Source organism: Mastigoproctus giganteus, chromosome 8 (assembly GCF_048544385.1).
Source record: "Mastigoproctus giganteus isolate SK-2022 chromosome 8, ASM4854438v1, whole genome shotgun sequence".
NCBI lineage: Eukaryota > Metazoa > Arthropoda > Arachnida > Uropygi > Thelyphonidae > Mastigoproctus > Mastigoproctus giganteus.
Window position 1 is genome coordinate 87,364,305 of NC_143582.1, and position 21,618 is coordinate 87,385,922.

General features: G+C 35.5%; 1 protein-coding gene across 1 annotated transcript in view; it reads left to right on the top strand.

Annotated features, from left to right (window-relative positions):
- Herc4 (HECT and RLD domain containing E3 ubiquitin ligase 4) overlaps nucleotides 1–21,618 on the top strand; it is a 768,218-nt gene that overhangs the window by 405,121 nt on the left and 341,479 nt on the right. Inside the window, exons 14-15 of the mRNA XM_090378812.1 lie at nucleotides 15,692–15,751; nucleotides 20,483–20,542. Coding sequence (XP_090234938.1) covers nucleotides 15,692–15,751; nucleotides 20,483–20,542 — 120 coding nt within the window. The remainder of the gene's footprint in view (nucleotides 1–15,691; nucleotides 15,752–20,482; nucleotides 20,543–21,618) is intronic.

A 21,618-nucleotide genomic window follows, 5' to 3' on the forward strand; every position in this document is an offset into this window, starting at 1 on the left:
TATAACATAGATTTCATGACCCTGAATCTTATTCTAGGGCTCAACTTTTAAAAATCAAATAAAAATTTAAAAATAAATAAAAAAATTAATAGTATAAAATAAATCAATAGTTATTCAACTATGGATTTATTTTATACTATTAATAAATTTTTTTTATTTATTTTTTAAATTTAATAATGTTTAATACCAACTCTCTGCAATCTTTAACATAACCCAATCTTCTTCAGATGATTGCTCTTATGATCTTGTTCCATGGATAACAGGGTAGGATTTATCACTACGTGACACATTTGGAATGCTTCTGCCCACTTATTGCTTTCTGTCCAGTCTACCTCCATGGGCCAAGTGCAGAAACTTCAGTTATTGGATGGTATGCTCTGCTGCCCACTTTCTAAGAGGCCAATCACAATGTAAACAACATATTTCGAGATTACATTGCACAAACATATTTACAACTGTATTGATCAGTTTTTCTGTGTGCAGTACCTTTACATTCATACACCATAGTTACCATCGTCTGGTCCGGGACACAAAAAAAAAAAAAAAAAAAAAAAAAAGAAAGAAAGAAATAAAAAAGTTCTTGGGTAAGAACCAGGAATCAGTGATTTATTTATTTATTTATTTTAGCTATCAAATTTCTGAAGTGGGATCGAGTTGGACTAATGCATTTATTAATACTGTACAGGAACTCCCTGACTTACGTAAGGGTTGTGTTCCGCGGAACATTACCTAAGCCGGGGAATTTCCCCCATGCTTGTGCAGCACTCGCAACTGCTCTCTGAATTGATTGAATCAAAAAATAAATGTTCGACGAACATGTAAATAGAATTATTTATTGTATTTATTCAATTTTTTTTATCTCATGCGCAGGAAAAATTATAAAAGCGTGCAGAAAGCTTAAATTATAAAATTACAAAAAAAGAGAGGAGACAGGCTAATGCCAGTAAGTGTTACCTCTCGAGCATCATTGCCAGAATTGACATCTTCAGCTGATAAGTTTGCCGCTGCGGAGGTTGAGGGCTGTGGAGATTTAGAAGGGGTAGGCCATTCAACCTTATGAAAAAACATACTAATGGATGACTGGACGGTGGCTTTTTTTCTTTTCCTCGTAGATTTCTTTGTAGCAAGCAAGCATATCATTTACACCTTTGTTAACTTTTAAAGAATCGTTTGCTGTCAGGATCCATCATCTCAAACCTCACCATTGCTGATGCAATTTCATGAAATGCCATTGCCATCTCTCTGGCGATGAAGCCTCTCAGCTGCTCATTTGGTTCATCTTCAGCTTCGTCACCATTTTCTTCTTTCGCTATTGCTGCCTTCAAGTCAATATGTTATTCGTTAGATAATTCCTTCTATTAACTCCTCCACATCTTTGGCATCAACCTCCAACTGAAGCAGCTCTGCAACCTTTACAATCTTATCTGTAACCTCTTCTTATGATTGGTCTTTTTCAAATCCTCCATAGCCTCTTACATGCCTTGGACATATTTTATTCCATGTGCCATTTTAACAACTTTTAGTAATTTCCGCCCAGGCCTTATTAATGTTTAAGATGGCATGGTAAATATTGTAAGATTTCCAAAAGTCTCTCTACGTAAAATTTCCTCATCATCTACTGCAGACAATGCCCGAGCAAATGTTGTGCGTAAATAGTATGCATTTAAATTTGAAATAACATCCTGATCCCATAGGGTGGATGAGTGAAGTCGTGTTTGGCAGTAGAAATATAACTCATGTTTGAATTGAAATCATCTAGGTGCATAAGATGTCCAGGAACATTATCTAATAGAAGAAAAATCATTGTCTTTACAATATCTTTCAACCTCGAGTATGAAGCAGCATTTAAACCAATCCTCATAGAGATATTGCTATCGATGCTCTCTGGATCGATCAGAAATTCTGGTAATAATGCTCGAGAGGTAACACTTACTGATATTATGCCTATCCCTCTCTCTTTTTTTTTTTTTTTTGGATTTATTGATGCCCTTAAATGCACAGGATTTCCTGAATGGTATGCAAGCAGTGGTTTTAATCTGTAATCTCCCGCTGCATTAGCCCCAAGCAAGAGCATGGCCTTATCTTTTGAAACCTGGCATTGTATTTTCCTCTTTGGCAATGTATGTTCAATCCGGCATTTTTTTCCAATACAGAGCAGTCTTGTTAAAGTTAAAAATTTGCTGTGTTGAATAGCTGCCTACATCAATAATTTTTTCCAACACATCACAAAATTTCTCTGCAGCTGCAGAATCAGCACTGGCAACTTCATTGCATAGTTTAATATGTGCCACGAACTTGGGTTGGGGCTCGTCATACTTATCCTTAATATCTTTATAAATACTTGTTGCTTTTGCTTGAATGGTCATTGGATGCGGGCACTTGCTTCTGAATCTGATTTTTCATCCATATTATTAACAGCTGTTCTATCTTTGATATAGCACCTGAACGCTGTTTTGTGATCAATTACTGTTGATCTTAAGTGCACTGATCCTTTAACATGTTATTTTATACGTTCACTGCAAGCGAGACCTAATTCCCTTGCAATAGATGACAACTTTGTCCTGCTTCGTACTTCTTAATCATTTTCATCTTCATTTCTAAATGAATTTTGTTTCATTTCTTGGCACTACCACCACTTGCAGTTTTTGTTGGTCGCTTTCCCTTCATCATTGTAATACATAAATAGGAATGAAGAGAAGTTTCTGAAAAAAATTTTTTTTTTTACATGATTGAAGATTTCACTGAGGGGAAACACATTTCCTCATAATAGCTTAAAAACCCACACAGTTGCAGTTATCGGTATTATCACAAATGCAATAAGATCAAGCTTAAAGGTAAATTATTATCAGCCATTATCAGTCCACTGCAGGATGGAAGCCTCCTCAATTCATGCTGATGGAAATGGACCATAATCTGCCATGCTGGTTGTCAGGGGCTTGAACCCCTGTCTACTCAAAGAGCATATGTTACTGCACTCTCGCTCATGACCACTCACTACACAGGCCGATAGATTGAGTTTTTTTTTTTTTTTGGTAGTTGTTGGCACATAGACTTCTGTGGCCATAATGCACCTCCCAAAGTTTTTGCAGTACTTTGATCCAAGCCTGAGGCGGGAATTGAACCCGCGACCTTTGGGTTGCCAGGCAGGCACTTTACCCACCCGGCTAGCCCGGTCGGCTAGATTGAGTTTACTACCCGTTTATAATTAGATGCACTAACAGAAAAGCCCAATAAATTGGAAAGGGAAATTTTTTTTTTTTTATTGTTTTTTGGTCATTACTTCCAGAAACGTGCTTTAGAAAAATATCACAAAGGCATTCAAAATTGATTCTTATAACGAGAACATATGATAACGATGAAAGGGTAGTGCAATTTCCATTATAAATATGACCTTTTAGAGAGATCAATAGCTTAGTAATATAGTGAAATTTTCCACTTCCAAGGACTTGGAACGAATTACAAAAAAAAAAAAAAAAAAACCCAATTGTTATTGGGTTCATGTTACGATATTTTCATGATACCTCCATTTATTCCTATGGGATGCGGAATACGTTTCCACGAATTTTTTAAATTTGCACCGTCCAGCAAAAAATTGCGTAAAGTCGAATTTCCATAAGCCGGGAAGTTCCTGTATTTAATCCAGAAGGTCTTGTTGGGTGATAAAAGTGAGTTGAAGGAATTATTTTTATACTAAATGATCTCTGTCTACAAAATTCAAAGAGGACCATATTATGGGTGAAAACAGAAATGTATTTATGTAAAAATAAATATGAGAAATAAAATAGGGATATTGTGGATGTAAAAATTTACCGTAATATTTTTATACAAAATATAGTAAGATGCAAAATTAATATACAGTATAAATATATAAAAAGAAAAAGTTGAAAAAATTCTATATGTTAGAAACATAATAGTGGGAAATTTAATAAAAGTAAAGCAGATGGAAAGTCCCTAAAGTTTTCAGGATATAAACATTTTTGTATATTATATTTAGTACTTACAATAGGTATATATTCATTTTAACAGCGAGATATGAGGAGCAGTATTTTCCCACAGTATGCCTTTGTATAAAAGTCAGAATTGTGATTCACTTAATAATGGTATCATAGGATGATAAAGAAAAGTTTATTTCATCCTATTCCAGGCGTTCTGTGCAATGCCTGGAATAGGATGAAATAAACTTTGCCAGTAACACAAAGACTATTTTTATTCTATCTTGTAACTAAGTTACCACTATGGAAAATAAGTAAAACACAGTCCAGAAAAATTAGCCGTAATTTTTTTTTACTTGTTATGCCACAGCCTTTGAATAATGGGAAAAATGACTGAAATTCCAATTGGAATATCAAGTTGGAATTAACTTCTACCTAGTATGGTGAGAGTAGTTAGTTTGAATAAATTTAAAGGTGGATTGGACAAAATATTGCTTCATTTGCCCATCTAGGGATGGGCAAGTGAAGTGAGTGATTTTTTATTTTTTTTTTCTTAACCAAAGTTGTTTAAGCTTGCTTTCTTGCATCACTTTGTTGGTACTAGTACTAACATAATACGGCACCTAGTATATTGGAGGTGATCCTCCAGTTGTGAACTAATATAAGCAGGGATCAAGGCATGGTGACCACACCACACAAAGGAATGCACCCTCTGTGTTATCAGGCAATACTAGGTGATAGTTGATCCTCATCAACTGGTGTAATACTACCCATGTTTATTCAATACTACCCATCAACTGGTGAAACCCATGTTTATTCTCCAGAGCAAAGCTCTAGCAATCTCCCCCCATCTCTTCCATTATGCAGTATGATTGATGTCTTTTGAGATTATGATGAGCATCAGCGAGATCCATCCTTATATTTCAAGGGTACAGTTATAAAATGGTGTTTGCTGGCTGGCCGTTAGATAGTCCACCGAACTGAACCTGTTGGTAACTCTCTAGGACGAATCTGGGTCAGCTGGTGTATAACCTTGGAATCTTTACTCAGCTGACTGGAGGGAGTCTGAGTAGCATGTATGCGGGAGGCATTGTTGAGGCCACATTATGTCAAGGAGCTGGGTTTATTCTTGCTGTGTATATACCATATCCAAAAACTTAATTACTTCATACATATCCTTCCCACTTTTTCTTACTACTGAATACATCATGAATAGTCAAAATAACAGAAAAAACTTATCCACAAGAAGATCTAAACCTTCCAAACAGTTCCCCATTCATTTCACAAATATATGTAGTTTCAGTTCCATTCTCAGTGATGTCCATCTCCATTTAGTCTTCGAAACCCCACTTATTTTTTCTGACAGAATCCCGATTATCAGTTGATTCAACTCCTGCTCATCTCTTTGTCCTAATTATTCGCTGTACAATTCCTTTTGATTCACAGGGGTTACTTGTGTATATATCCACTCTGATATTCCCTGCCAGATACTTAGTTGGCAATCTCCTCTTTCAAACTTCTTTTGCTTAAAATCACGCTACCACTTGCTATCAAATTCTGTCGTCTCTATTTTACTTCCAACTCCATTAATCACTTAGAACTCTTCTGCATACTTGCTTTGAAACTTAACTTTCTCTTACCCAACTTTTGTAATACTTAGGTAATTTTCCTTGTTGAAGTTGGCTGCTGCAAAAGGCAGCTGGAGTTGTGAACAACTCCAGCTGCCTTTTGTTTTCTAGTTAGGACTAGAAAATGAAATTCTGAATCATATTCGGAATCAACATACTGAAATTCATAAAGAAACACCAAGATGTGCAGATAAACTGAAATTTGTTACATAATATTATGTATCGCCATGTACCTTACATCTCACAAATTGAATCTGAGCTCTACAGAATTAAAATTTTTGAAGAGCTCATTTCAAATATGGAGACAAAACTCGTCAGTGCATACATCTTCTCCGTTATATCATTCTCCTAGTTTCTTGTGTATGTTTGAGTATGAAGCTTAAGATGGAATTTGGTACTTCTAAAAAGTGTAATCCAGTTTTCACAATTGTATTTTGCTTCATGTGGCTGACCTTCTTTTCCTTTCCAAGTCAGACTTTTTTTATCCATATTTTTCTTGTAGGTCTTTAGTTGAACACCCTATCAGAGATGCACTTCAGAATAGGTGGTTGGTGCCGTCTTAATTTCTTATAATTTTTTAAAATTTTTAATTTTTTTCTCATATGGAAGTTTAAACTGCAGATTTATAAGCTGAGTTACTTCAGTTACTTTACTGTGTTTGACTAATTGATTAGTATTAATATGAAATATAGACTTAAAAATCAGTATTAAATAAATAAGATGATGAAATATTTATACTACAGAAGTAAAAATATTTTGTTTGGAGAGAATCTTTGTAAAGTACATTTTATTTTTAAGAAATGACACACATTCAGAAATACAGTACAGTAGATACACCTTGTAGTTTCTTTTCAGGTTAAAATCGGTTTTTGTTCAATGGACCCCCCCCCATCTCCCGCATTAATATAAAATTTTAACTTTAGTGCACTTGGAAATTTGTTTATTTAGATTGCACTAAGTTGTATTAGATTATGAATTCTGAAACATTTTTGCTGATTGAGTGTACCCAAAAAGAATGTTTCTGAAATTAAAGATTTGAAATAATGAAAACACAAGTATTCTCTTTTATTACTGATCACACAAAAAAGTAATTACTGGCACTCACATTTATTCATTTATTTTTGTGTAAAACTGGTGCCAGTATGCTGTTCTGTTCCATGCCACAGTGGTGAAAAGAAAAGCATAATCATTCAGAAATGGAGAAAAAAAAGCAGGAAGCTCTACCATATTTATATTATGGAATGCACATGGTATTGATCACAATGGTTAATGGAAAATTTTTTTTTTTCTGTACCTCTGGAGCAAAGATTACATAGGAAATTGATGCACTGATTCCAAAACCAGATTTATGAATCTGTCATGTCTCCATTGTAGGATTACTATAATTTTAGTAACTTGATGAACAACCAGTTTCAAATATCATACAATAATATACACTGAGTGATCACTGAATTATGACTACACCTATGAGGCACCTCCGTAGCCAGGTGGGAAGGAGCAGCAGTGCTTAGCACACGCTTCTTGATTAGATCGGGGTTCGAGCCCGTCACCACCAAATATGGAGGATGACGGAAAGATCAGGGAATGACCACCGCATATCCTGGAGCAATATGGCCTTGGTTGCTAATGCTCCTAAAAACCCAAATAACAACAACTATCCTATGAAAACTGAATGCGACCCATTGACCACGTGAGGTACAAGAGTGTAGAGTTAGTTGACCTATGTATCGACTAACTCTATAATAAGGTGTCAATCTATAACCATTAGTCAGTAGTGGTTCAGAAGGTAGTAAAATTCCAAGCGTGTGGGTAAAAGGAAGGATTTATCAGACTTTGATAAAGGATAGATTGTTGGGAGCTCAATGAGCTAGTGCCTCGATTTCCCAAACAGCTGAACTGTTGGGGTGTTCAAAATGGTCAAACAACGATCCTACGGCAAAGCTGCGCAACAGTCAGCCGAAAGTTGATGTTAGAGGTGAGCACTGGATCCGACTACTCGTACAGGTGAACAGGCGCAGCCTTGTTGAAGAGTTGACTACCCAATACAACATGGGCCGACCCGGAACAATATCTGGCATGACCATGTGTTGCATGCTCGCACGTATGGGCTACACCAGCAGACGACCCCTACGGCATCCTCTCCTAACCAAGGTTCATTGGCATAAAAGATTCAACTGGTGCAAAGAGCATGCAAGTTGGACATTAGAAGACTGGAAGAAGGTGTGCTGGTTGGATGAGTCACGTTATTTACTCCACACCATGGAGGGTCGTGTACAGATTTGTCATCAACAACATGAGGCTCTTGATCCATCATGTATGGTATCAAAAGTGCCTGAGGGCTAATGATCCTCCTATGTGTGAGTCCTGTGGCACAATTTTATCAATCAGACACATTTTAATTGACTGTCCAGTTTTTAGCAATATACATCTTACCAGTTTTAATCATCTGATTGAGCCGTATACACTCAGTCAGATTTTATTCGACAATGACCATGTGTCTGCTATTTTTAGCTTTTTGAAATCAGTAAACCTTTTTACTCGTATTTAAAAAATCTACCTTGTTATTGTTACTTGTTTATTGATATTTGTCTTTTACAGTTTATACTTGTTTTTATACCTTGACTTAGTGACCTAATTCATTAGGCCACTGAAAGTTTTACTTTTTTATGACCAGGTTTTGGCACATTATAGCCTTAGTTGCTAATGTGCCAATAAAACCCAACCAACCATCAAAAGTGCAGGCTGGTGGAGGCAGTTGTATGGTGTGGGGCATGTTTCACTGGCGGGGAACTTGGACCCCTGGTGCATGTGGAACAACGTATCAGTGGTCTCTGCTATCACCCACTGCTTGCTGACTGTGTACATCCCCACTATGTTACACTTTTTTCCGAATGGTGATGGTGTCTTCCAAGATGACAATGTGGCGAGCCATTGGGCACTTGTCGTGCAGTAATGGTTTGCAGAATACAGTTCTGACTTCCACCATATCGTTTTGAGGTATTGCTCACAAGATCAAAGGCAGATATTGTGGGGATATCAGAGACGTGGTGTCACACAGATATAAAAAATTCAGAACTGGAATTTCGGGAGTACAATGTCTACAGAAGGGATAGACAGGATGGGAAGGGAGGAGGGGTTATGCAATTAGTTAAAAAATACATCAAATCCAAGGAAGTGAAGCCAGTCGACATTGCTGGACAGTGCAGTGTCGAGTCAGTTTGGTGTGACATAAGCATTGGGAGATCAAAATTGAGAGTAGGAGTGTGCTATAGGCCTAATTACTCTGATGAGTATAATAAGAAATTGTACAGGGAAATAGTGGGCCAGTAAATCAGAGAGTCTTATAATTGGGGATTTTAATTTCCCAGATATTGACTGGAATTTGGGGGCTGGTCACTCACACACTAGCAAGGCTTTTGTGGATTTATTGGATGATTGTTTTCTAAATCAGCAAGGCAACTAGAGGGAGTAATACTCTTGATTTGATTATCAGTAGTGATTCTTCATGCATTAAGAATCTGCAGATAAATGAACCACTAGGTGGCAGTGATCACAGTGTGCTGAAGTGGGATTTACTCAAAGAGGTAACTACCATCAGGGATAAAGGGAAGGGTTATTGCTTTCGTAAAGGCGACTACGATGGACTGAGACAGTATTTAAATTCTATACAGTGCGACCAACTGATGATGTTACCAACAGCAAATTCAAAATGGGAAGCATTCAAAGAACTTATCTTGGAAGCTACTAGGCTTTACATACCAACTAAGAAATATTGTTCAAATGTTAGGCCTAAATGGATGTCAGATGAACTAATGAGACATACGGCAGAGAGGAAAAATGCATGGGATACACAAAGATTAACACGTGACACAGAAGCCTATGATAGATACAAGTTGATCTGTAACCAAGTTACAAAGGAGGTTAGACAGGCGAAGGCAGATTACGAGAAATCTTTGGCAAGGGATGCAAAGAAAAACAGCAAAGAGTTCTTTACTTATGTAAACTCTAGAAAGAAGGGGATGAATCAGATTAGTCCACTTGATATCGATGGGTCAACTGTTGATGATCCTGCTCAGGTAGCTTACAAACTAAATGAATATTTTGCATCTACATTCACACATGAGGAGTTATTCAGCGAGGGCAATGCCAGAGGTGTATTCAACTCTGGCAGTAAGCTAGAGAATCTTCTAATAACTGAGAGTAAAGTGGAGGACAAATTGTTGAAGATAAATACAAGAAAGGCACCTGGGGTGGATGGGATCTATCCAGTTATATTAAAGGAGGCAGCAAAGGAAGTAAGCAAACCCTTAGCCATAATTATGAGAGCTTTCTTGGACTCAGGGGAAGTACCCATGGACTGGAGATGTGCAAATGTGACCCCAATTCACAAAGGAGGATCAAAAGGCGACACAAGTAATTATAGACCTGTTAGTTTAACTTCTGTTCCCGGAAAATTAATGGAGGCACTGGTTAAAGAAGCACTGCAGGATCATCTAGACAAGACTTCAGTTATAGCTCAGACACAGCATGGTTTTGTTAAGGGGAAGTCTTGCCTGACCAATTTGATTGGATACTATGATGCAGTCACAAAAGAACTGGATGCAGGGAATAACTTTGATATTATATACTTGGATCTTAGAAAGGCTTTTGATACTGTTGCACATGGAAGACTGCTACACAATTTGGAGCAGTGTGGCATTGGAGGCAAATTGCCTCCAATGCCACATTACAATGCCATTTATTTATCAATGGACACTGCTCGTCGTGGACTAATGTTATTAGTGGAGTCCCTCAGAGTTCAGTATTGGGTCCATTATTGTTTTCTGTATTTATAAATGATATTGATGATGGTATATCAAGCTTAATGTCCAAGTTTGCAGACGATACGAAGGTTGGCAGGGTTGTCAAGGACACTACTGACACTATGCTACTGCAACAGGATCTGGAAAGGTTGAGCAGATGGGCTGAGAGGTGGCAAATGAAGTTTAACATTGACAAATGTAAAGTACTACATATGGGAAAAAGCAACCCCAGAGCAACGTATCAACTCTGTGGTACTACATTGACAGCGGTAGAGAATGAAAGGGACTTGGGGGGTGGTTGTGCAGGCAGATATGAAGTTCTCTTAGCAGTGCAGACGGGCTGCAAGAGTAGCTCATGGAGTATTGTCAATGATATACAGGAATTTTTCCAGCAGGAATAAGGAGGTGATTATTCCATTGTATAAGGCAATGGTCAGGCCACACCTAGAGTACTGTATACAGGTGTGGAGGCCTCATTTCAAGAAGGATGTAGGGATGCTGGAATGAGTACAGAGAAGGGCAACAAGATTGGTGAATGGAACAAAGGGGTGCTCTTACGAAGAAAGGCTTAAGTTTTGCAAATTACAGTGTCTGGAGACTAGGCACCAGCGAGGTGATCTGATTGAGTTGTATAAAGCCTTGAATGGTTTGAGCATGCTCAATGCTGATGGGATTCTTCCTCTTGCTCAGAAAAATCACCTGAGAGGGCAGAAATTCAAATTGAGGAAAGACAGATGTAGGATAGACATGAGGAAATTTGCCTTTAGCCAGTGGGTGGTTGGTTGGTGGAACAGACTTCCATCCCTTGTCGTGGAAGTTGATAGCCTTAAATAAGTTTAAGGCTCAGCTGGACAGGTATTTCAAACGAACAGAGGGGTGAAGTGGAAGTGGTTATTTTTTTATTTATTTATTTTATTTTATTTATTTATTTTTTTTTTTTTGGCTGATGCTGCATAAGTTTGCTTTCTTGCATCAAATGACTCTACTAATGCTAATGCTAATATCGATTGGCCTCCGAACTACTCGAAGTACTCTGATATCAATCCCATAGAGCACGTGTGGGACACTATGGAAAGGCATATCAGGCATCTGGATACACCAGTCACCTCCATACCTGCATTGCTGACTGCGTTACACACAGCTTGGTTGGCCATACCTCCTGATTGCTTCCGATGTCTTGTTGAATCAATGCCACGTCCTATTGCTGTATTGAGGGCAAAAGGAGGACCTACGAAGTATTAAGAAATCTTTATTGCAATAATAATAATGATACAATTTGATACATTGCAATGTTGCCCTTCACGGCTACCAGGCCAGGGGTTAACAGTAATACAATTTAAATAGAGAGCATTGATATATCAAACATAAGGAAATGCATATGTGGAAGTAAGCTCAAAACTCCAAGTATAATACAGTACAATATATAATAAAGAAGATATATTAAGTAGGTGGTCATAATTCAGTGATCACTCAATGTATATGCTGCTTAAAAATGAGTCATATTCATTTTAAAATATTTTAATCAAACATATAATATACTACACAATTATAATTCCTTAGAAATATTTGTCACTTAGAGAGTTTTTTTGTATATTCCATTTTGCTTTCCCTCTTAAGAAGTCAGCAGTGATCTCCTATTATAGGGTTATCTCAGTGACCTTGGTACTGCTTTTCCATTGTGGATATATATATATATACTGATAAATGGGTTCCCCTTGCTTACCATTTACACTTTACAAATTTTAAGGTGGGGTAACAAAGGGGAATGAAGGAAATGAATTGTCAAAGACATTCGGTAGTCAAGTTAACACCAAAGATTTATAAATATTTTCTTTCCTTCTTCCAAGAAAATCATGCACAACTGCTTTAATTGATCACCAAGGTGCTAGCTCATATCCTGTTCCTGTAGCTTTGTTTCAAATATATCATCTTTGTGGAGTTTTTGAGTCCAAATGAAAATTCTTTCTTTCTTTCAGTTTTGCCTCTGTTTAATTAGGAAACGCTTCCCTTAGTTAGCAGAATCAACTTCCTTCCATATCCAGAACCTTAACAAAATTCTTAAATTAATCCAAGGTTTATATGCAAAAGTGGAAAAAGAACCAACCAGTTGATTCAGCCAGTGGAATATATTTTATATTACTTCTTCCTGGTAAAAGTTCCTCTTTTTTTTTTTTTTCCCCGCCACTGCACACAATATAATCTTTTTCTGTCACATGACTGTCTCACAAACATAGAAAATAACAGCATTTTGTGAAACCTCTCTATTGAACAGTGAGTAATCCAGTTATATTAAGACAGTGGTTTTCAACCCTAAGGTAAGGTGCCGCAACAACATTCCAGGAGTGCCACGTAATTTGGGTTTAAGTTACTTAAACTTATTATTTTTTAAATTTATGTTTATTTCATTATAAAACGGTGTACAGTATCTTTTTAATTTTGTGGTGATTTATAATTGTTTACTTAGTACCTCTATATAAAGAATAAAATTATTATATATATATATATATATATAAAATTTGTTTTATGAAATGTAATTTTTATAATTATATTATTGTAATAACTATCATATAACATTGTATATGTATATGTATGTATATATGTATATATATATATATATATATATATATATATATATATATATATATATATATACATACATATATACATATATATATATATATATATATATATATATATATATACAGAGAGAGAGAGAATCGGATCTAACAGGCAGAAAATTGAGTAGATTGAGTAGGGGTGCCGCAAAATAAAATAAATTACTTAGGGGTGCCGTTATTAAAAAAAGGTTGAAAACCTTTTTTTTAATAACGGCATTAAGATCACCACAGGCATTCCAGCAGAATTAAGTATTAATTCTGCTTGGAACTACTGTATTAAGATCACCACAGGCATTCCAAGCAGAGACACGGTTTGCACTCATAATCTTGGACATACTTTCGTATGTTTGTGTTAAGCCAACAGCATGAAGTAGAGAAACTGGTGGGAATAAATTTCCAGTGTGCTACAAAATTGCTTTTAAACTTAATTTTGAGGCATCATTAAATATATGCCATTCATTAGGATTATGTTCAGTGCCCAGTTTGTTCAAAGAACCAATAATATCTTTTCAGAAACACATACTGCCTTCTATAATGAAATATTTTTGAAAACATTTTGTGATATTTTTAATATACTGTAATTTTACTTTAATTAATTGTGGCGTGTAATTTTCTGGTTGGTGGTCCAAATCTGTTGAAGTGGATAGCCCAATAATGCCTGTAACACAAGACTCCTCACTATATTTATCACTGCTCCTTTATACCATGATTTTGGGGGATCTTATATTGTCAGTCTTCATTATGTGGAGCAGATCTTATTTCAGAGGATATATTAGGATATTTGATACTGTGCTTGCTTTTTCTAGACCTCCTTCATATTTTTATCATGCAAAAATAGCAATCATCAATGTGGTTGCATGGTTCTCTTTATATCATAGGAACAGCAAAAGGCATTCTCTTAATTTTCCCATTTAGCCACATTCGCAGATTTGTGGTGTAGGTAATATGTGTATATGTGGAACCCAAGTTTTGTCCTGAGCACCAACCTTGCAACCAAAGTACAAAAAATATGCATGTTTAGTAGTACTGTACATTTTCTTCCTCTGATTTTTTGTTCTAAACCTTTCCACACACACACACAGTGGAAATTGCCAGGGTGACTCAGACACATTCTTTGCTTCTACTTAAACATTTTTACAATATAGTGCTAAGCAAAACAGAGAAGATACAAACAAACAATATGCAAATAAACTGTACACGTACTGATAATGTAACTGTCTTTCTGTTACTGAAAGAGAGAGATTGGAGGCATATGTACAGGTTTGAACATTGTAACCTTCCCAACATTACTACCATCTACTAGCACATACACAAACATTATTATTTGTAGGTAATACACCAAATCAGTGTCATATTTACTTCCCAAAATTGTAGTAAGATATGCATGTTATGGGTAAACACAAAAAAATGTGCAGAAATTGTATGCATTGTGAAAATTAAAGAATTATTTTTGAAAACTACACATAAAAATTGACTGTAAACAATTGATATCTTAGTGGAGGTAAATATCATGTTGACTGTTGTAATTTTCCAATAGAGTTTTTGTTCATTGTAAACTAACACATTTTATATCGGGCTTAATGTCCAAGTTTGCAGACGATACAAAGGTTGGCAGGGTTGTCAAGGACACCACTGACACTATGCTGCTGCAACAGGATCTGGAAAGGTTGAGCAGATGGGCTGAGAGGTGGCAAATGAAGTTTAACATTGACAAATGTAAAGTACTACGCATGGGAAACAGCAACCCCAGAGCAACGTATCAACTCTGTGGTACTACACTGACAGTGGTAGAGAATGAAAGGGACTTGGGGGTGGTTGTGCAGGCAGATATGAAGTTCTCTGAGCAGTGCAGACGGGCTGCAAGAGTAGCTCATGGAGTATTATCAATGATATACAGGAATTTTTCCAGCAGGGATAAGGAGGTGATTATTCCATTGTATAAGGCGATGGTCAGGCCACACCTAGAGTACTGTATACAGGTCTGGAGGCCTCATTTCAAGAAGGATGTAGAGCTGCTGGAACGAGTACAGAGAAGGGCAACAAGATTAGTGAATGGAACAAAGGGGTGCTCTTACGAAGAAAGGCTTAAGTTTTGCAAATTACAGTGTCTGGAGACTAGGCACCAGCGAGGTGATCTGATAGAGGTGTATAAAGCCTTGAATGGTTTAAGCATGCTCAATGCTGATGGGATTCTTCCTCTAGCTCAGAAAAATCACCTGAGAGGGCATAAATTCAAATTGAGGAAAGACGGATGTAGGATAGACGTGCGGAAATTTGCCTTTAGCCAGCGGGTGGTTGGTTGGTGGAACAGACTTCCATCCCTTGTGGTGGAGGTTGATAGCCTAAATAAGTTTAAGACTCAGCTGGACAGGTATTTTGAATGAACAGAAGGGTGAAGTGGAAGTGGGTTTTTTTTTTTTTTTGGCTGATGCTGCGTAAGCTTGCTTTCTTGCATCAAATGCCTCTACTAATGCTAATGCATAGTGGACTTTGAAAATAATTCATCGTACTCCATTTTTCATCAAAACTATATCACTCAAACAAGACTTACAAAGCACTAATAATAAGGGATGGTGGGTGATTCTAGAAATATTTTTATTATAGCGAAATTTTTACTAAAACAATATTTATCATAACAGGATTTTGTTGTAATTTGTGTTTTAATGGATATAATTCCATTTCTTGAACTGTTTTTCTTTTTTCCCCCCTAGATATTTAAGAAATGTGTGGTGCACATATTGAATGGTATTAAAACTGGAGCTGAAAATGAGGTACTTTTTAATTTTAAATACATTTATAAAAATAACTTTGATCTTATGTATAAATTAAGGCATACTGATGATAGGAGTTAAATAAAACAAAGTGAATTTACTTTATTTGGTATTATCTTATGATACACAGAGTGCTACAATAATCTGACATATTTTAAAATACAAAAGTGCAAGGAAAATACTTCATGAAAAATGGGTGCTTTAAAAGTAAAGAATATATACTTAAGCATTGTGGGAAAATATTTTACTTTTTTTGAATAGGGTACCTTGTCATTGGTTAGTCTCTTATCATGTATTTATCTATTCTTGAGAATACATTTTCCTTTACTCTTCATAGCATATTATGGGAATTGTTGAATTTTTGTTCAGATTCATTCACTTAGTTCAACATTATTCTGAGGGTGATTAGAATTCACTTGGATTTTCAGATACTCACACAGAAAAAAGGTCAGATGCACTTAAAGCTGAGAATCTTGCGAACGATGATGATACTGCTTGTTCAGACAGATAATATGGTTCAGAAATAACTGCTGTAAAATATCCTTTATGTGATAAATTGTACACATACTTGTTGTATAAGCTGCTGCTCCCATCATATTGGACCCGTTTGGATGCAAATGGTAAAAATCCCAGCCTTAAGAATTTCTGCTGCATGTTGATATTCAAGGCTGATGCAACAGTTACTTCAGTGCCAGTGTTAGCTTTAGGAAAAATAAGGCCAGATTTCAGATGATGCTACTGTACGCTACATCATTATTTAGATAAAACTAAATACAACATGGCGCAATATTTTAAGAGTTTAAGATTCTATATAATATTGGTGTAGATACACCATAAACAACTCTTAACAAAAAACTACAGTAGTAGTAGTAGTAGTGTGAAAGACATAATTTCATCTGTATCTCATATCGTGCTCTTCCTTCACAACCAGAGTACCTGCCCACCCACCGATGAAAAGCCAAGTAACTTGGAAATGGTGCAGTCTGGATGGTGGTGCCCACAGAGAGAGTCAGTAACAATAGTCTTCTCTATTAGTTTGTTGTTGTTTGTTATTTGGTTTTTAGAAGCATTAGCAACTAAGGCCATATTGCTCCGGGATATGTGGTGGTCATTCCCTGACCTTTCTGCATCCTCCGTATTTGGTGGTCATGGACTTGAACCCCGGTCTAATCAAGCCTGTGCTATGCACTGCTGCTCCTGCCCACCTGGCTACGGAGGCGCCTCACTATTAGTGAAGCGTTACTTTTTTGAGGTAGTGCAATACATGAGCAACTCACTGTGAAGGATGAGCACTATATGAAATACAAATGAAATGATGCCTTTCACACTACTACTGTAATTTTTCTTTAAGAGTTGTCTATGGTGCATCTACAACGATATTATATAGACTACATCATTACATTTTCATTGTGTAGTGGATACTGGTACACCTGATGAAGATTTCCATTTAATCAGTAGCTATCTTGCATCTTGCTTGTTAACATGCAAGATGCTAGTGGGGCTTCATGTCATAAGCAAATAGTGATCAGGTCTTCATTTTCATTTAAATGTTTCATTAAAGAATTCAGTAAAGCACTGTATTGACATCTTCAAGCATATACAATATGCATTTTCAAAATTGTCAGATGTAGAATGAAAGGTGGCATATTTATTGGTCTACAAGTTAAGCAGATTTGTCTACACTAGAACTGAAGATTTATGACTCCTGCCGAGCAAAATACCTAGCAGTGATTTCACCTTTTAGTGAATGGCTTTCTTGGTAACATTAAAAGTGTAAATTACAAAGAACTAGTTGACAACTTGATTGAAAATTACTTAAAAATGGGAGTCAGAATGTTAAATCAAACTGCATTACTTGTGCGCTCACACCTGGATTTTTTTCAACAAAATCTGGGTGATGTTGATGAAGATCGTGAGGATAAATTCCTCCAGACACTGTCAATAGAGAAGAGGCACCAAGGAAGGTGGAATGAAGTTAATACGGCCAACTATATCTGACTCTTGGTTTCACACTGGCCACAAATGATAAATGTTCAGTTGTGCATTTTAAAGGAAATTTTTTTGGTTAATCAAAGGAGGGTTTCTACTTTTCAAGTTGTAATTTTTTTTTAAGCTTATTGTTTACTTGTAACAAAGATTAAACCTATTCTGTACCGAAGTTAAACATTATTAATATATCTGATATAGTGTGTTTTTGCATATTTACTTTTCTTTCATTTCTGGACAATCCATTGATATACACAGACCAATGTAGTATATGGAATGAACATACCCAAATTCATAAAGAAACATCAAGAAGTGCAGATAAACAGAACCTTTTGAAAATTTCTTACTTTTACAGGACACAGTCAATGAAAGAGGGCAAATGTAAGTGAGTTTTATAGCCTGTTTGCTTGCTCTTACCTTTTCCAGTGGCTGCATCTTAGCTTAGGGTTGTCTATCACAAGTAACCCTCAGGAGTTACTAGAACCTGAACAGTAGACTGATTAATACTTTGTGTCATTACAGATAATAATGGCATAATGGAGTCTTTTTTTTAATGTCGTAAACATGGGAAGGTGCACATTTAGAACATTGGCCTTATTCGTGTATTTTTTTTTAACAGCTAAAGCCTACACAACCCCTAATTTATATTCATTAGGTTGCTTTACAATATCAATCTTTGGTTTGTGAAAAAGTTGAAGCTTTAAAAATTTTAGTTGTGAAAATAAGCACATACATTGTATTCATTTGAATAGCCATATCCGATAGAGGTAGACTGTATGTTTTTTTTCTCTATTTTTAAGTTTTGTGTTTGATCCATTGACCCTCATGCACACCTTTGCTGTTGGTGTCTTAATTTTATTTTTGATTTTGATATGTTACGGGCTTCTTGCTTTCGTACAAATAGAAGAAGTGAAGTAATGCTAGTCAGAACTCGATTCAACCATATCCACCTCACTCTGTTTCTTCTTGCAGGAAGTGATCATCCTCAGTGTACACACTGCCAGACACCACTCACAGTAAAGCATATACTGATTGAATGTATGTTGTTCAATGCCAATGTAATTAAAGGGAGGGGGGGGGGGGGCTGACTCTCTTTCTCTCTTGTAAGCATCATCTGCCAGCTGATGCTTACAAGTTTGCTGATGCAATTGAGGCAGCTTTAGGTGGGTCAGAAAACTGCTAGTTTGGGGGGGGGGATTCACAGACTAAAAGGTTAATAGTAGCCACAGGCAGAGGTGAAAGCGATTCTTGTACTGCTTCTATTAGAATGAGCAGCAGCCTGGATGGCAGGGTTCTGGGGGGTTCAGGGACTGGTGGGAGCCATCATGAAACAGATAAATACATGGGCTGTGTTAGGGCAACTAAGATTAAGAATAGGTGCATGTATATTTGCATTAGCATTAGCAAGGGCACATGATGCAAGAAAGCAAGCTTATATAGCATCAGCCAAAAAAAAAATCCCTTCTCATTTCACCCATCCACTTGCTCCAAATGTTTGTCTAGTTCTGCCTTGAATATGTTTAAACTATCAACTTCTACAACGACAGATTAATTTCATTTTGACCATTATTATGGTGCTGACTGAGACAATAAGTGACTGGTACTAATAAATCTATCAAAAAAAAAAAAAAAAAGGAAAGCGATCGATTCAGATCAGAAAATTAAAATAAGGATGTTTGAAAATGGTCAAACATGAACAAGTATCACGCGGAATTTAAATTTGTCATTGTCAACAGTGAACACAATAAAGGAGAAAGACAGAATATGAGAAACGGTGAAGGCATCAGCACCAATGAAGTCAACTAGGCGTATAATAACCAAAGCTACAAAATACATATCAGTTTTTACGGTACAGTTTCTTCCTTTAATGTTTTCTTTTCTTATGTACCACTCCAGAAACTTTACCACTGTCCCCAGATAAAGCTTTTATTGAACTAATTAAAAATATATAACTAATATATAAAAAAAATTATAAATATTTTTCTTCATTCTTCTGAGGATATTGTGTTTTTTGTAATTTTGGCATATCATGGATATAGGAGCAATATTTTATTAGTCATTCCCAAGTTACATAAAACTCGACTTATGTAAGAAGTCGTGGAAATCTTATATTTTTTAATTATATTTGAATGCATTTTGTGAGTGAGCACAAAAAATTACCTACAGAACTGCTTTTCTGATATCAAAAGAATGATAGGAATGAAAATTTCAATAATTGCTGTAGTGTGTTTGAGAAATTTCCTGTGAAAATTTTTGTTCGAAGAATATTTCATGTTTTGAAAATAGTGGGATTAAGAAATTTAATCTGTCTATTAAGTTTAAATTCCTGCATGAATTTAGGCCACAATGAAAGTTGTTAAATAGTAGTAGATTAATTTGTTGATAGCTAATAATGTATCATCTCTGTGGTTTGTGTAATACAATGGTTAACTTAATTTTTAATCTATGGCTGCTAATAGTTTTTCACATGGCCTTTAATTCCAATTTAATTTATTTTATTTTTATTTAAAATTTCATGTTTTAAATCAAAACATGACATCATTCACTAAACAAGCAAGTCTGCTAACCATTAGGTTGGGTCCACTTTAAATTAAAATATTTTTTAATTTAAAGTGGACTTTTTAGTTTAAAATTGTATAATGAGGTGAAAGTAATTTAATTTAAATCACTTTCACCTCATTATACAATTTTAAATATGTATTTTTCAAGCTAAATTAAAACTTAATTTCTTGATTTGTTTTATAGGTATCTGAAAAGCATGAACAGTTACGCCTTTCCTTAGACATGCTAAGTAAATTTAATAAGGTAAGCACTGGATAAAAAATTCAATTATTCTCTGATATATGGTTAGCATATATATTTATCAAAATGGTTGGAATTCCTTTTTTTTTAAAAAATACATCTTAAAAAGTATGGCTTTCTTTTCCAAGATCATATTTTTTTAATAAACTTTGATTTATTTCAATCGAGATTTTCAGCAATCAAAACAGAGGCCTTTTATAATTGGGTGTAAAAATTCTAATTAATATAGATTTTTGCTGACCTATAATAGACATGCCACTGTCACAATTTAAATGAAGGATTGCTGTATAAAAATTTTGGAAGCATTGAATTTGTGATAACCTGAACCTTTTTAACTGTTTTATATATTTGACACGCTTTAATTTTACCTGTGGGTTGATTTTGTGTGAATTACAAAATCCTAAATGTAGGTTGACTTTACCCAAAAGGAAAAACCAATTTCCAAGGACAAAAGAAGACAAATAAGGATTGAGAGTTGACTTTCACTTAAGTGTAGAGATTTTTCATACCCTAAACTGAACTAAACTAATAATTGTGCATCTTATTGTAAAATACCACATTGTGTACAACACAATGTGGCTGGAATATCAATTCTTATTATCTGCACTACGTTGATTCAGTCTGTGACTAACCTTTTCTCATCTAAAAATGGTTCCTCGGAATTCATAACTGCAGTAATGAATTCCGAGGAATCATTTTTGTGTTTTTTACCTTCTTACAGTATCTTTTAGTCAGCTTTACTGAATTGCTGCATTATTATGTTTTAGACAGACTTTATTATCACATCTTTTAAATTTTTTATTGCAACTTTGGATGAATTCTGAACTGGAAAAAAGAGACAGACATCTGTTTTACTAGTTCAGATCTCATCTCATATGGCAATTTTGAGTTTTCATACTTACAGTGTTTCCTAATTTTCCTCCTAGTAATCCTTCATTTGAATCACAATTTTGGTATATCTATTTCTGTTGTGAGAATCAGTATTAATTTGCAACTATTCTTTTAAAGAATTGTATCTTTTCATAAATATTTAATCCTTAATGATACAGAACTATTTAAGTTAAAGAGCATTTTTTCAG